Raw genomic sequence first — 14,502 nt, 5'->3', positions numbered from 1 at the left:
CTGTTTTTTTTTTTGCTTTATTTTTAATTCATTTTACCTTCTTACTCTGCACACAATCTCACCCAAGTTATACATTCATCACTGTTTATTACAATCTTGGGCAGTTTGTGTAATTCTTCCTTTCGAAGTTACAACTTTGCTTTACTTGTGTGCTTTTCTTTTTGCAACCTTAAATGCTTGAAATCTTTACATCCCTTTGAAAGCCACTTTCTCATGCAAGTGAGCTCACTCTCAAAGTGCATGTTTTTCACCTGCATCCATTTTTTCAAGGTCTGTCAGCGATGTACTCCATCACCAGACTACATATAAAAAAAAAAAAAAAAAAAACTTACTGCACTGATGTACAATTAAAAAAAAAAAAAAAATCACAAGCTCCTGCCATTGAATTTTCATTCAATTCCATTTCCTAACAACTCTTCCACAGCTGTCCTTGCACTAAAGATGACATCATTGACAGCCACGCCATCATAGGACGAGCCGGTCAGAGAAAGTGCCAGGTTGTTATTCTTTATGAAGCTGCGGATGTGCTCTAAAATGCAAATAGACAACATGGAGTATGTATAAAAATACTGCAGATGGCATAGTAGCATAATCTCAAATTAGTTCATACATACCTATTCTCTGAAAGTGCCCTTCATAATACTGAGGTATACAATCCTGATAAGGGACATTGTAATTCAACTATGTAACAAGTATACAGGGAAAATTTTAATAAATAAAAGCTGGCAGAACTTCATTGTACCTTATGCAGAGCAACCCAACTCCAGCTGGGTGCCGAGGTGACTCCCAGATGACAACGCACTGCCTCAGTGGCTCGCTCTAAAAGCTGCTCCTCTGTTACAGCATCTGGGGAGCCAAACACTTCTGGGAACCAGGCACCCCCCATCATCACCTGGACAGTAGTCATGCCCACAAAGTGAAAGTGAACCCAAAGTTGCTCGGTATTTGCTTTACATTCTAAAATAAAATAAGGTTTATTGACATCAGGTGTCATTGCAATACATCTCAAATATTTAAACAGAACAAGATGGTAACTTTAAAAGTTTTGAACTGAACAGTATATATGTATGTCAAGCTGGGTGATCCCATGACATTTCAAATAATGGAGTCAAAAAACTGCATAGGGCACCGGTGCAAGTTACCCAAGATAAGGTAACCTCAGGCAATATTTGAGACCACCTATTACCGTCAGTCTTGTTGATGGTCCGTCAGATCTGTTGTGTTGAGGAAACGGGACAGAGTCGTAGACCACACCCAGTAAACCCCGATCCTCTGATGATGGAACCAGGTGTCCAAATCCCTGACAAGAGACCAACGGACACTTACCACTTTTTACTGTGTGCGTGCGTGTTAATGATGTACTCACCGTGACCGGAAGTACCGAGCCCTCATACTGCAGATTCACGACAGCAACAGTGACACAGGAGATGCCCTGCAGCTGCTGGATGAGAGGCTGGCAGGAGGACGGCAGGACAGACGAGAGTACTGAGGGCACCGCACACACAAAACACTTTGTCCCAATTTGTCATTTTACACTATGACTGAAATTGTTAAATATGACTTTTTTTTTTTTTTTTTAAATGATAAAAACTTCTTTAGCACATCCTGAACCATTTGGACGTGTCCCTCTATTATTCTGGCTCATTAGCATATGGTGAGGTATAAAGATCAGTGTTTGAAGACTGCCGTTTTATCTTTAAAAATATTTTTTGTCAGGTGTTATTCTGGATTTAAGCTCCCCCGAGTTTTCAGTTAGAGCACTTTTTCGGTTGGCATTCAGAATTGTAAATGTGATGTTGAGACATCATGAAGCTGACTGACCTTGAGCAGGCAGAGCAGAGATGATGTGGTCAGCTGTGATGGTCCCATCCTCCAAATGGATCTGAATACAAACACATATGGTTAAAAAGTTAGGATTTTACAGTGTCTCCACTGGAATTAAGTTTTGTACACAACGTAAAAGGAAACCAGAAGGACACCATCACATAACAGCATAATAAAACAAACGGGATGTGTGTGTGTGTGTGTGTGTGTGTGTGTGTGTGTGTGTGTGTGTGTGTGTGTGTGTGTGGGTTCCTTGTCTCACCGTCCAACCTGTAGCTGAAGGACTAATGTGTTTTACAGGTGCCTCTCGGTGTAACTGCACCCTCCTGCTTCTTTGGAGAAAGTCAGTGATGGACTCTGGGAGTTCCTCCAAGCCCCTTCTAAGGGACCACTGGGCCCACGACTCTTTGGTAGCTCTCTGGCTCAGAAGACCAGGAGGAACAACTCGGGCGGGGCCTGGAGGTTTATGCCAATAAAACATCAACATCCAATTTCCTTCAAATGTGCATGAAAAATGGATTTGAAAGGGGCTGGGGTGCATACCGGAGCCCAGTAGCATTCCAAGCGTCAGGGAACCTCTGTGCTGCTCTGCGTTGTAGAGGACGGGAAAACAAGAGCGAACACTTAATTTGCGGCAGTCTCCTGCAAAAATCCCCCGGCATAGACTGTCCACAGCAATGTCTGCAAGCTAGCACAACAAAGAAAATAAAGTCATGATATGGCACTATGGTTGATGTATCAGTTTGGTTTGGCACTTAGTGTCCTTTCTTCTCACATCTTTCCCAAGCCTTCGAGACACAAACGAATGGATAGATTCGTCCTCCTCTTTGCTTTTCTTGGCAAATATCTCTGTGGCGATGCTGAACAGCAGCGGGCGTGAGAAAGGTGGAACCGTCCGGAGAAGTCCACTGAAAAATGCATATTGTTCTCACTCCACACGGTGGTACATATCTCCATTATTTGTTTTTACTTGCCATCCTGTTAAAATTGTAAACTGAGTTGGACAGGTTACATTAACAGTATTCAAATCACCTTTTTAAAAAAAATTATTTTAGAAAAAAAAATGCATTTGAACATTTGTGTAGACTTTTTCTATCCACTGTAAATATATAATAAGCAGCACAATTTGCTTAACCTTTAAGAATTGCATGTTACTGTGTACCCTACATACGTGAACCTTTTGCTGTGAGAGGTCTTTTACCTTATTCCTGAAGGCATCCTATGAAGTTGCTTGTTGACATATAAATATCTATTCTTGGATGCATCGTGGCTGTAGGTGACAGGCAGAACCTCCCCTGAGAGACCCAGGTCCTCCACCTATACAAACATACATTAGTTTTCAACAATGGACAACAGTGCACTCTAATGTGAGGGGTAATTTTTCATCCGTCCACCATTATCTGTGCAACTCCAAAAGACACATTGGCGTCTCTTCAATGCATTTTACTAAAAGAGCTTACCATATTAAGGGTATTTCGTCCCACCGACCCCGCCGGTCGAATTCCTCTGGGTCCATGTTCAAATACCCCTCCATCAGACCTCCTGGTGGACCACAACCAACCTCCAAACCGACTGCTAGACTCGAGTAAAATGACCTTGGTGAGAAAACAGAACGTTTGAGGAATATCTAATGGAGATATATAGCAATCCAGAAAATGGATTTGTTTGCTACCTTAGCAATCTGGGGGCTTTTGCAAAGATAGTAAGCTGCTGCCAATCCCCCGATGCCCCCTCCAAGGACTGCAACAGTCCTCATTGGCTGAACACAAATGAGAAATGATGGCAAAACTTGTGAGACAAATGAGTGTCTTGGAAGGCGCTTTGAAACCACTATGGAGGGTGGGACGAGCCTGTTGATGAGGATATGAAACAGTTTCTTTATCAGACATCTCAGTCTGTCAGCCAGTTGCATGAAGTCAACATACAACGAAAATTTCACAGGCGACAATCACTGAAAATGTTCTGAGGGAGCAAAAATGTTCTTTGACACTATTAAACCTGAAAACCTGTTAGCAAAACAACACATTAAACATTAGCATTTACATCGATTCGTGCTGCAATTTGACTTGTACGAAGGTGGCTTTGCAGCATTTCCTCACGTTATTTTCAATTGAGAAATGGTACACAAGAAACTTATTTCAAGCGTCAGTCCAAATTATTCGTTTTCAAAGCTACGTATAAAATTTCCGTGAATGTTAAAACTGGACGACTAGACAACTAATTTAATGGGTAAAAACCAGACTGCTAGATAACAAATTAAACTTGTATAAACTATAGCAAGCGGTACAGAAAATTGATGGATTGACTTACTGTTTGAAAAAAAACCTGTCTGACAGTTACCTTGCCCTCTAATAGCTTCGGAATCAGACAACACAGAAAACCCTCTTGGCGTTTCTGGACAGAGAACCTAAATAAATCCCCAAACTTGCTCGTACTATCATGAGGGTGCTACCTCTTATTACGTCCGACAACGGAAACAGTATTGTCACGTGTTTACGAGCTCATTCATAACAATGACGCTTACTCGCCTTGAGAGGAGTGAAGCCAACAGCGGCCATTTTATGTTGCTAATGCAGTTGTACCAATACACATGAAACGAAAACAAAGCTTTACGGGCCATGTTTTCTGAATATGTAAACATTGTCTGTGCAGGACACAATTCACCAATGTTCTCTGAATGGTCGATGTAAAGAGAAAAGATGGCTCTATGAGAGGCTCTCATTACTACATCCAGGAATCCTACACCGACAAAGTTATCGGTAACAGGCAACGTAAGATGGCGGCCCTTTGACTTCGGTCGCCAAGGGCCCGTAGCCCGTGGGTCTATGGTTGTCGCCTTCGGGAATATTTTCTTAACGCACACTGATTCTATACAACCGTTTTGAGAGTCAGAGCCTTGCTCAAATTTGCCTTTCACTTTCAGTTGTGTAGAGGGCACCAAAAGCGCAATGGCTGTGTGCGCACTAGGCGCTCCGACTTGGGACACAGTGCGCCAGTGTTGGCTTCCTTCGGAAATCAATGAGAGCGTAAAATCTCGCCTCCCAACGGTGGACTATAATAACTACAGCATGATGTGTAACACATTTCCTGCAGAAAAAAAAACACATTTTCGTAGTTACAAATAAACCCCATATCTTAGTTATAGTCTGTATTTAATTTGAAATGCTGTTTTCATCAAATAGGCCTCCGTGAGATTGTCCCTCAACTCATGAACACTGTTGACTAATCGCAGTGCATGATGCCCATGAATTAATCGAATTCTGGTTGTTTTGTGCAGTGGGAATTTACACTTGCCTCTGGAGGTCTGCATATTATCGCTAATAAGATAAATTTGCTCACGATATAGACACATACGTAGATGTGAAAACCGACTTTGTGCTTGTGCTGACCAGATGAAAGGTCATGGTTATATGGGAATAAAAGTGGAGAGCTGATGTTTGTTTGACTTTGGTGTGCAAAAGTATACTCTTTATTCTTATTATATATTCCAACTTTATTTTGCCCCAAACCCTCCCCACCACCCAGTCCCCACAACCAGTGACATTCCCATGTCACCAGTTACTGTCACTGTTACAATAGCCAATCAGAGTTCACCTGCAGAAAGAAGGCAACCAAACAAAGAGCAGAAAAAAGGGTTACTTTCAGTTTTTTTCTTGTTAAATAGTAATAAATACATTGAGATGCAGTGGTTCTTACTTTATCCTTTTCTCTTAAGCAGAAGGGTTAAAAAGTTTTTTATTTTACTTTCTGTTTCTATTCTCTTTATTTCTTTATTGATCTGTGTTGGATCTTTAGCAGCAATCCGGACCAGTTGTCATGGTGATTAGCAGCACAGAGAGGAGGAGCCTGTCTGGAGAAGAAACAACAGGATGAGGAGGAGAGGAAGACGAGAGGATGAGAAGATTCCTGTGAGTGCCAGAAAGGCATCAGTGTCCTGTCACCTTCTCTTCCCTCCACCTGCCTCTCTCCCTCTCAGTACACCCGTCGCAACCGGGCCGAGAGTGACAGAGGGAGGACACCCACCCTCAAAAAAAACAAAAAACAACAAAAAAAAAACGCGTAACACACAGGAGAGAAAATCCAAGAGTCCTGAATAACACACATGATGTCTTTCCTGTTGAAAAGAGTTGCGCACGTGTGTGTCTGTGTGTGTGCCATGACCACACCTAAACGCTGTAAATGAAAACATACTAATGTTGTACTTTGTAAACATGAAAAGTGTGCTCTCCTTCTACTTTCTGCCTCCAAATGGAGTGTAACAGAAAAGCAAGGGCCCTCCTCTTCATCCTCCTCCTCTCCAGGCTCAAAAAACCAATAGAACACGCAACTCCTCAAACCACAAAAGGAAAAAAAAAAAATCAATATTAAACAATAATAATAATATTAATAAAAACAAACTTGTCACAATCATTCCTTTTCAAATGACAGTCGCAACAAAAGACAAAAAGTAAAACAAGACAAAAAGGAGAGTTTTCCCAGCATCCTCCTCCTCTCATGCAGTACAGACTGTCTCCTCCAGCACAAAGTTCATGTCTTTGTCTCTGAACTCTGGCTGTGTGTGTGTAGTTGTTGTTGTTGTAGTTAAAATTGTATGGCTTTAGGGCATGGTTCAGGTTTTATCAAGAGTTGGCTGGCCCCTCGTCTGAGTCCGGCCTCCCTCTGCCCCCTGCAGCGGGGTTATTGTTGTTGGAGGCAGGGTAGTAGTCCTCAGGGGGCGGGGCTTGCGGCCCAGGGGCGGTGGGGGCCGTCCGAGTCCGGAAGGCAGACAGTCCGATTGGCAGAGCGAGGGGTAGGGAGGCAGAGCCAAACTGAGACGCCTCCATGGAAGACACCGCCCCCAGGTGGTGCAGCCCTAGGGACACGCCCACATCCATGCTGTCACTCATCTGGGGCGAGGACCCTTGCTGGCCTCCCCCGCTGCCGATGCCCGTTTGTCCGCCCTGTCGCAGGCCGCGCCCGCCGTTCCCGTGGTGGGAGTAGGTCGGGTGAGGATGATGGGGCTGGTCCAGGAAGTGGCGCTGGTGTTGCTGGGAGGCGGCCGGCTTGTGGAGCAGCAACTGGGTGTATGCTGGGTCCTGACCCCCACCTCCACCATCACTGCCTGGCCACATCCTCATCTGCTGCTGGGACGGAGCCTGACAGGTACGGCGGTGCAAACACAATTGTGAGACAATCCTAGGATAAACATTAATAAGATTCTGCAGCTGTGACAGATGTTCAATGAGTTCTTGTCTCCGCGTTCTGATGCGTTGATTCGCAAGTCAGAAATTGCTTCGTAAGGCAGCGCAAAAAAAATTGCGAGGCTTCGGTTTGCATCTCGAAAAGTTTGTAAGTAGAGGTACCACTGCAGAGGTGCTCAACAAATTAGTTAGAAAACCTTGCGTTAATGTTCACAATTAAGATTTTTTTTATGGACAATGCACTGATACTCGCCCACATGCAAGCCATTGAGTGCAAATTGAGTGTTCAACCAGGAAGGTCTTCTAATTCACACAAGACATTTCAAAGTGATTATATTTCTTCAAGAAGGTATTTTAACAGCTGGCATCTTGTCAACCACAACTTTAACTTGGCAGAAAGTAATGATGAGAAATGTCAAGTAAACAGCAACACTATTGTACATTCCAGAATGCTGTTAGAGATGCTGTTTCAGGGCCACCAACTTGAATGGATGAATTTATTTCATTTTGCTCGCTACTTAATGTAACCAAGAAACCTCTGGCACCTATCAAACAATAAAGAGTAAATCACTCAAACAAGTGCGACGTTGGTTTTTAAGCGCACAAAAGATCTCCACTAATGTGTATGTCGGTACGTAAGCTTTTTTGAAAGATCCAAAACCCGACATGGTACATGTGAAGCCTCCAGTGATGCTGTTGAGTGCATACCTGAGGGCTGGTCATCTCATAGTCTGAATGTGTCACAGCAGAGTTGTAATATCGGTTACTGTAGCGATAATTGCGGTTGTCATTGGAGGAGCCACTGGAGCCACCTGGAAATAAAAGAACAGCTTTAATGGGAAGGAAAATTTAGGATCGTGGTTAGCAAATCTACTTCACTGCTTCAGTAGCAGTGTTAATTTATTTATTTGAAGTGTGACCCTGTCTATGTTTACCAGAGCTAGAAACAGAGCTCGTAGTGGAGGTTGAATGAGAGTGGTCCATGGCAGGAGAGGTGGACGTTGATGAACTCGTGTTCGTTCCTTCATCTGTGGTCTTCTTGAAAAAGTTGTGCTGCAGGGCGTAGAATGGCGTGATGCGGCTTTTGGGGTCATAGTCCAGCATGCGCAGGATCAGGTCTGGAGGAAGACAATGAAAACATGATGATGACAGCAGCAAAGAAGTGTTTAGGAAACATCAGCTAGAACATTCTCATGAAAAAAATAAGGTTTAAAGTGTCAGAGGCTTCTAATGCCAAAGCCCCCCGTGTCTAACCCCTCTATTGAAGAAAGAAAAGCTGTGACCTCGCTAAGCAAGAATGACGTCACAATCCTGACAGCAGACAAGGGGAGAGGTGGTACTCCCCTTTTTTCCCCCACAACTAGCATGAGAAACATCATCCACCTTTGAAAATGTTAAAGCAATATAAGCTTGGAAAAGGCATGTAGCTGTTAACACTGTATGACAGTGATAGCCACAGCCAGCTGGGAAAAGTGTGCGGTATGCAGTAGTGCGTCATTGCTTCTCTTACTTTTGACATGATGCAAAATCCAGAGCTGAAAAAGCATCTTGTTTATGATACAGTATATCATTCTGAAATACTCATGCAATGTTTTACACTTCAAAACAGCTGCTAAAAATATATTACTGAATTAAAAAAATATGTACATCAAGTTAGTTTGCGGAATTAAAGAAAATGTTAATGTCTACAAAATCTTGCAAAAGGTATCTCATAAATGTGGGGATTTTTTTTTTCATGTAATGTTGGCCGCAGATGGATAGTCAGTGTTATAAATAAATAAATAGGAAGCTTATAAACCTGAAGATGAATTAGTAGAAACGACAGTATCTGATTGCATCTATTTATTGCGCAGATATTTGTGCCAGTTTATAGTAATTCAAACCGTATGACGCATCACAGTATTAGTGTCTCTATTTCATTCTAAATTTATGTCTTGGCAGTGACTTAGTTCCAATAAATAATTACACCACTGATAGCTATGGACCAGTGGCGCACTGCTCAAGATTTGTGGAATCAAAGTTCATGCAGTCCACATTTGAGATCCCCAAGACAGTCCGCTGCAAAAGTACATACACTTTAAACCAGTTGAAAAAAGAAACAGACTAGAATTTGTGAAGATTTACCTTTAAATTTCAGATAGTCACAGGGGGCATGTCCAGGTTCGCCTGCTCTTCGTCCCCCTGGACCTCCAGTCTCCACACCCAAAATCTCATGAAGACGCCGAGTGGCTGGGGGCTTGTACTCCTAAAAAACAAAAACGTACACACAAATAATTAGAGATGGTGGAGGTGACGGTGGCTGTAAATGTATTAGTAAAATCCATCCGTCCATTCTCGGAACCGCTTATCCTCACTGGGGTTGCTGGAGCCTATCCCAGCTGTCATTGGACGAGAGCTTTGAAATGGTCGCCCGCCAATCGTAGCATTAATAAAATGCTTATTAAATTACAGAAATTGTGAAGTTGGCTCAATGAGTTCCTAATGCATTTCGCCCCACAGATTAAAAAAAAAAAAAAAAAGTCTAATAAAATTAAAATTCCTTCAACTGAAGTCGAACATGTGTTCCACAACAGTTTTTAAAGGTGAAAAGTGTGAATGAATCTGAAATGGGATACCTTCTTGATGTCCTTGTTCTTCTTCACTGTCCACAGCCCATCGGAGAGCTTGTCAAAATACTTTCTGGCTTTAGGAGCTGCATCTAACATGTGGCTTGGAGGGACCCCCAAGACTTCAACAATTTTGTTCATCTGGTCAACCTAAACCAAGAGACACAATTTTCCATAATCAACAAGCTCAAAGGCGGTATTAAAAAAAGGTTACAGTAATTGTGTGTTGTGCATAAATTAACCTCATTGGAGCCACTGAAGAGAGGTTCTCCTGTGTGCATCTCTACCAAGATGCATCCTAGTGACCACATGTCAATTGCCAGGTCATATGGCATTCCCAACAGAACCTCAGGGGAGCGGTAAAACCTGCTCTGGATATACTGATAGATCTGAAGGTAGGATAAAAAGGAGTGGAATTAGTTCACCATGAAATATAAATCTCATTAAAGTATGGATAAGAGGCATTTTGACAGTTTAATTAAATACTGTTATGTTTAAATCATTTGTTATTATGAGATTGCTGCTCACCCTCTGCCCAAGCTGGCAGGACGACCCAAAGTCAACTATCTTGATGGCAGATCTCTTGGGATTACACAGCAGGATGTTTTCTGGTTTCAGGTCGCAGTGGATAATTGACAGTTCTGGAGTGGCCAGGAATAATAATGCTGTGCACAAATAAATCATCGTTAATCGGAAGCAGTAGCTAAAGATGGAATTGTATCAAAACAATTTTATCATTATCATGACCAAAAATGATTACAACCCTATATATTATTTCCAGAATATTATCAAAATAAATGATAAAAAAACAACATTAGCCAAAGCATTTAAAGCTAACAAGATAAAGTTACAGATGTGTGGGAGGATAAAACAAGCATGAAATGGATAAATGTGCACATCCGGCATTTTGTTTCACATTATTGTGACAGTACATTTTCATTTCTGAGTGAATAGACTCAAATGAAGGATTTATGTAAGTACTGTATGAATGAAGGTGATCCAAAGTGCTCTTTTTTTTTTTTTTTGTCTTGCCGGAAGTCAGCACTCTCCTTAGTCCCATTCTACTTTTACGAACAAATCTATTTACATAACCAGCATCAGGTTCTCGTCCTGCTTTGGCAAGACAGGAACAAAAATCTTTCTATTAGAAAGTCTCCCGGGGAGAGAGCCAGATTCAGACTGCAAGACAGGACTTCATTAGCACAAATGAGGATAATTCCAGTGCAATATAAGCACACTTATAAGCACAGCTTACTGTGAGAAATACATGAAACCATGAAAAGGTTGGGTTTAACAAAATGCAGTCCCTGGTCAGACATGTCCATTGTACAGTGGCAGTATATTGGGGCTCATTGTAGTCGCCTTAACACCGCACTTAAAAAATAACCAACATTATGGTAAATGTGTGTGGTAATTGTGAGGATCTGTAAAAAAAAAAAAAATATGTTTGCTTCATTTTAACTACCACTAACTGACTTGTTCATCTAAGATTACCCGCACGTTGCTCACTACAGTGTCCCTTGCCTGACATTTTGGGTGACTATATTTTTAGGCTGACCCAACTATGGGCCAAAAGCCAGTTGGCTGATAGAGACACTGGTGCACTCATTGCCCTGGTGTGTGGTGCTTTTAGCAAGTGTGTGTGTGTGTGCGTGTTCTTTTGTATGACCTACCTGTACAGAGCTGCTGTGCAAATTTCCGGGTGAGGTTAAGGGAGACCCCTCTGAAGTTGGTGTTCCTCAACAGATCATAAAGATTGTAGCTCAACAACTCAAACACCAAACAAAGATGGTTCCTAAACATAAAGTGACGCTTCAGGTGGACTACGCACCCGAAACAGGCACACACAAACACAAACACAGAAGGGAGACATGTCATTGAGTGACATTAGAATAAGGTCGAGCAGATGCAGAATAACATTTGCTCCATTGACATCTATGCACAATATCCTTCAAATGGCTATTTTTCTATCATCATGTGTAGGGTTAGGGTTTAAATGCACCAAATGATGATAATATAATTTAAATATTTATTTCAAAATACACACATAAAAGCAGACATAACCTATGTACATTTGTCAAGCTTTCCCACTATATTGCCGAGTCCCCCCTTTCCAACTCACCTATGTAATATTTCATCTCAGTATCATGCTTGTTCATGAGCTCCAGCAGGCGAAGTTCAATCTGTGCCTGGTTTAGAAATGCCTTTTTGTTCTTGATGATCTTGATGGCGACCCATTCCTGCTCATGGTGGTCGTAGGCCTTCACCACCTGCGCACACATGGTCAACATGAGATCGGGATGGAATCGGCAAAGGGGATCTCCAAATATGTAGGTTAGTTAAGTGGAAACTCTAAACTGAAGGTGTGAATGCTAGTGGTTGACTGGGCTGGGATAGGTACCATCTGACCTGAGACCCTAAACAGTATGGAAAATCTTGAGCTTTCACAGCGATGTTCCTTGAGCCCTCACCTGTCCGAAGGAGCCCTTCCCAATCAACGAGTCTATCTCATAGCGGTCCAGCCACTTTTCTCCATTTTTGACGATGTAATCATAGTTGTCATCATCGTAGCCGTCGTTGTAGACTTTTCTCTCCTTCTTAGTACTGCTATCTTCAGGAGGGACTTGCTGGGCCCGTCGCTTTTTCTTTGTATAATACACCTGTGGACATAAGAAGCTTAGTATCTCAAAGCAAGTTAAAAGAAACTCCACTTCCTCTTCTGCATCACATTAATAAGAAACATGATTATGTCATAATGCTACTTTATAATGCATCGAGTGGTGCACAAAAATTTGGCTGTCATTCACCAGAGGTTGTTCGGTGCTCGTTTAGTTCCCCAATTCACTGACCTCATGGATGAACTTATACGACACATCTGGGCTAGGTTTATCATTATTATATATGGTATGCCATTTGAACTCAATAAATAAAGAAACCATGTATGAAGAAATTAAGGTTTTTTCCCCTTGATCTTTTTTTATTTCCTAATTATGACACCACTGAGCTTACTTGCGACAGTTCTCTAGGGGACCGGTCCCAAAAACAAAAAAGGGATATTTTCTGTTTGCAGTGTTATACCTCATTGATGTGCTTGTATGTTTTGATGAGGTCTACAGAGAGTTTCCGCAATGGGGCACTGGCAGGGTCTCTGAAACTAGGGGGGATCCTTCGCTGGAGTATGGTCATATCAGACAGCACCTACCAAGGAAAAGCAACACATTATAAGAATACTTATATTCTAGTGAAGAAAATACAGAGCATAAAACACATAAAGCCCTCAGCCATAAATGCCCTCATAAATGTTTATTTATTTCCCATTCAATGTAGGTTCACCTCGGTATACAAAACAATCAAGCGAAGGAAATCATGAGCGTCATCATGAGAGTCAACTCTATTTTGAGTAATAGAACAGGGTTAATTAAATGTTCAATCTGTCTTTATCTGCTTGTGAATATTCGGGTAATCTCCAGCAGCACCTACACGGTCGTTCTGTCAGACTACCACATATATTCAGTCGGTGTCTAAAACCGAACGAATGACATCACCCAGACCTTGCCCGATCATGGCGCATGCTGCTGGCTTGGTATTTCTATACACAATTTGGTAACCAATTAGTATTTGTAATTGTTTACATGCATTTGGGTAAAATGTATTTTGTGTATTAATTTGGGAATTATATATATTGTTGTGTATTTATTATTTTATTAACACGCTGAACTCCTATATTGTGTTTGAGAGTATGCATATTTCCCATCATACTTAAATATTTGTTCCAATTTGAATTGTTTTTGTACCGTGCATTTGAGAGAGGTGCAATACAGCGACACCGCTCATATCTGAACAAGTCAAATGAAGACACACTTGAAAAGTGCCCTGTGTTTTGGTTTGCCAGAAAAATACATCACAACTAAAACATAATTGTAACGCGTCTCCAAAGACTGGTGAGAACGACGTTTAAGGGTTACACAGTGGAACAAAAAGCAACCTCTGTCTACCCCACATGATGACATCCAAGTTGGATATACACAACCTGACCGTTGACTGTGGTCAGTTGCATTGCAAAATATCGGCTACGTATTCAACCTAGGACCACATACGAAAGTGAACCTGGTTGGATTAGCAAAAAATGGAATTAAGTCTGCCAGACTGTCTTAAAAAAATCAAATACAGGTTGTATAGTATATGACAAAACATTTTCAATTGATCTGTTGTGTGAACGTAGCCTATATGTCATCTTTGGTGTATTCCAAATGCGGCGTTGTAGTTTTTCTGTTGCACTGCATTGTCTTGCATATGTATTATTTTATTGCAAACAATTGTTTTTTTTCTCTGTTGAAATTTGCTAAACTTCTTTATTGTGACCCATTTTCAAAACTTTTGTTTTCAGGCTTCAAAAAGCCTTTTCGATGTAAATGACAAATTCGTTTTCCGGTGCGTAGAATAAATATTGTGCAATGACATAAGATAATATTCAAGGTGAGACGTGTGTCAAATCAAATCCGACATGGCTAAAACAGCTGAACTGCCTCATGCCATGTACCTCTGCCAAATGTATTTCTGGCAAGAGCACTGCATTACCTGCTGCTGTTCGGCCATGGAGTGGATGGAGCTGAAGGAGGGGTGTGTATGTGTGTGCTGGCTGGTCATGGCTGGCTCAGCGAGGGAGAAGCCCTGGGCAGTAGAGGAGGAGGAGGAGGAGGAGGAGGAGGAGGTGGAGGTGGGCGGACATCCTGAGCTGCTTACACCTGAAAAGACAGAGAAGAGACATGATTAAACAGGGAATTCCCAACATTCTAATCATTCAGTACTGATCTTTGTCCTAAAAAGAGTTCATTTTCATTTTTTTTTTTTAAACAATATTTATATATATATAAAAAAAAAGAGCCTTGGGT

At 41.7% G+C, this 14,502-nt stretch overlaps 2 protein-coding genes across 6 annotated transcripts in view; both read right to left on the bottom strand.

Moving 5' to 3' along the window:
• Window positions 1–3: 3 nt before the first annotated feature.
• Window positions 4–4,310, bottom strand: ppox (protoporphyrinogen oxidase). Of its 4 annotated transcripts, none has more exons than XM_049730307.2 (13): window positions 4,165–4,310; window positions 3,497–3,583; window positions 3,285–3,419; window positions 3,026–3,141; window positions 2,600–2,732; window positions 2,368–2,512; window positions 2,087–2,280; window positions 1,822–1,882; window positions 1,367–1,485; window positions 1,187–1,300; window positions 743–892; window positions 615–657; window positions 4–529 (listed from the first exon to the last, which is right to left on the bottom strand). In XM_049730307.2, the coding sequence occupies exons 2-13, from the start codon at window positions 3,578–3,580 to the stop codon at window positions 390–392; spliced, it is 1,434 nt and encodes a 477-aa protein (XP_049586264.1). In that variant the 5' UTR covers window positions 3,581–3,583; window positions 4,165–4,310; the 3' UTR covers window positions 4–389. The 4 variants fall into 4 exon arrangements, with proteins under 4 accessions (XP_049586264.1, XP_049586263.1, XP_049586262.1 ...); XM_049730306.2 differs by having other exon boundaries at window positions 3,497–3,674; window positions 4,135–4,309; XM_049730305.2 differs by having other exon boundaries at window positions 4,135–4,309.
• A 1,020-nt stretch (window positions 4,311–5,330) lies between these two features.
• The window catches only part of dyrk1b (dual-specificity tyrosine-(Y)-phosphorylation regulated kinase 1B), a 32,092-nt gene continuing 22,920 nt past the window's right edge, over window positions 5,331–14,502 (bottom strand). For both annotated transcript variants that reach the window (XM_049730292.2, XM_049730291.2), the window contains exons 2-13: window positions 14,189–14,355; window positions 12,689–12,808; window positions 12,082–12,270; window positions 11,733–11,880; window positions 11,284–11,433; window positions 10,139–10,275; window positions 9,853–9,999; window positions 9,620–9,760; window positions 9,129–9,249; window positions 7,940–8,122; window positions 7,713–7,816; window positions 5,331–6,959 (exon numbers count right to left, since the gene is read on the bottom strand). In XM_049730292.2, the coding sequence (XP_049586249.1) occupies window positions 6,444–6,959; window positions 7,713–7,816; window positions 7,940–8,122; window positions 9,129–9,249; window positions 9,620–9,760; window positions 9,853–9,999; window positions 10,139–10,275; window positions 11,284–11,433; window positions 11,733–11,880; window positions 12,082–12,270; window positions 12,689–12,808; window positions 14,189–14,257 (2,025 nt within the window). In that variant the 5' untranslated portion in view covers window positions 14,258–14,355 and the 3' untranslated portion in view covers window positions 5,331–6,443. The remainder of the gene's footprint in view (window positions 6,960–7,712; window positions 7,817–7,939; window positions 8,123–9,128; window positions 9,250–9,619; window positions 9,761–9,852; window positions 10,000–10,138; window positions 10,276–11,283; window positions 11,434–11,732; window positions 11,881–12,081; window positions 12,271–12,688; window positions 12,809–14,188; window positions 14,356–14,502) is intronic.

Source organism: Syngnathus scovelli, chromosome 9 (assembly GCF_024217435.2).
Source record: "Syngnathus scovelli strain Florida chromosome 9, RoL_Ssco_1.2, whole genome shotgun sequence".
In the NCBI taxonomy this organism is placed as follows: Eukaryota; Metazoa; Chordata; class Actinopteri; order Syngnathiformes; family Syngnathidae; genus Syngnathus; species Syngnathus scovelli.
Note: the sequence above shows the minus strand (reverse complement) of the source record. Positions and strands in the feature narration are given on the sequence as shown.

Excerpts from the sequence above, each read along its gene's own strand:
- ppox (XM_049730307.2), bottom strand. The coding sequence starts at position 3,580 with ATGAGGACTGTTGCAGTCCTTGGAGGGGGCATCGGGGGATTGGCAGCA. Across the intron at positions 1,301-1,366 it reads GCTCGGTACTTCCGGTCACG|GGATTTGGACACCTGGTTCC; the intron begins GTGAGTACATCA and ends GTCTCTTGTCAG. Across the intron at positions 893-1,186 it reads GACCATCAACAAGACTGACG|GTGATGATGGGGGGTGCCTG; the intron begins GTAATAGGTGGT and ends ACTACTGTCCAG.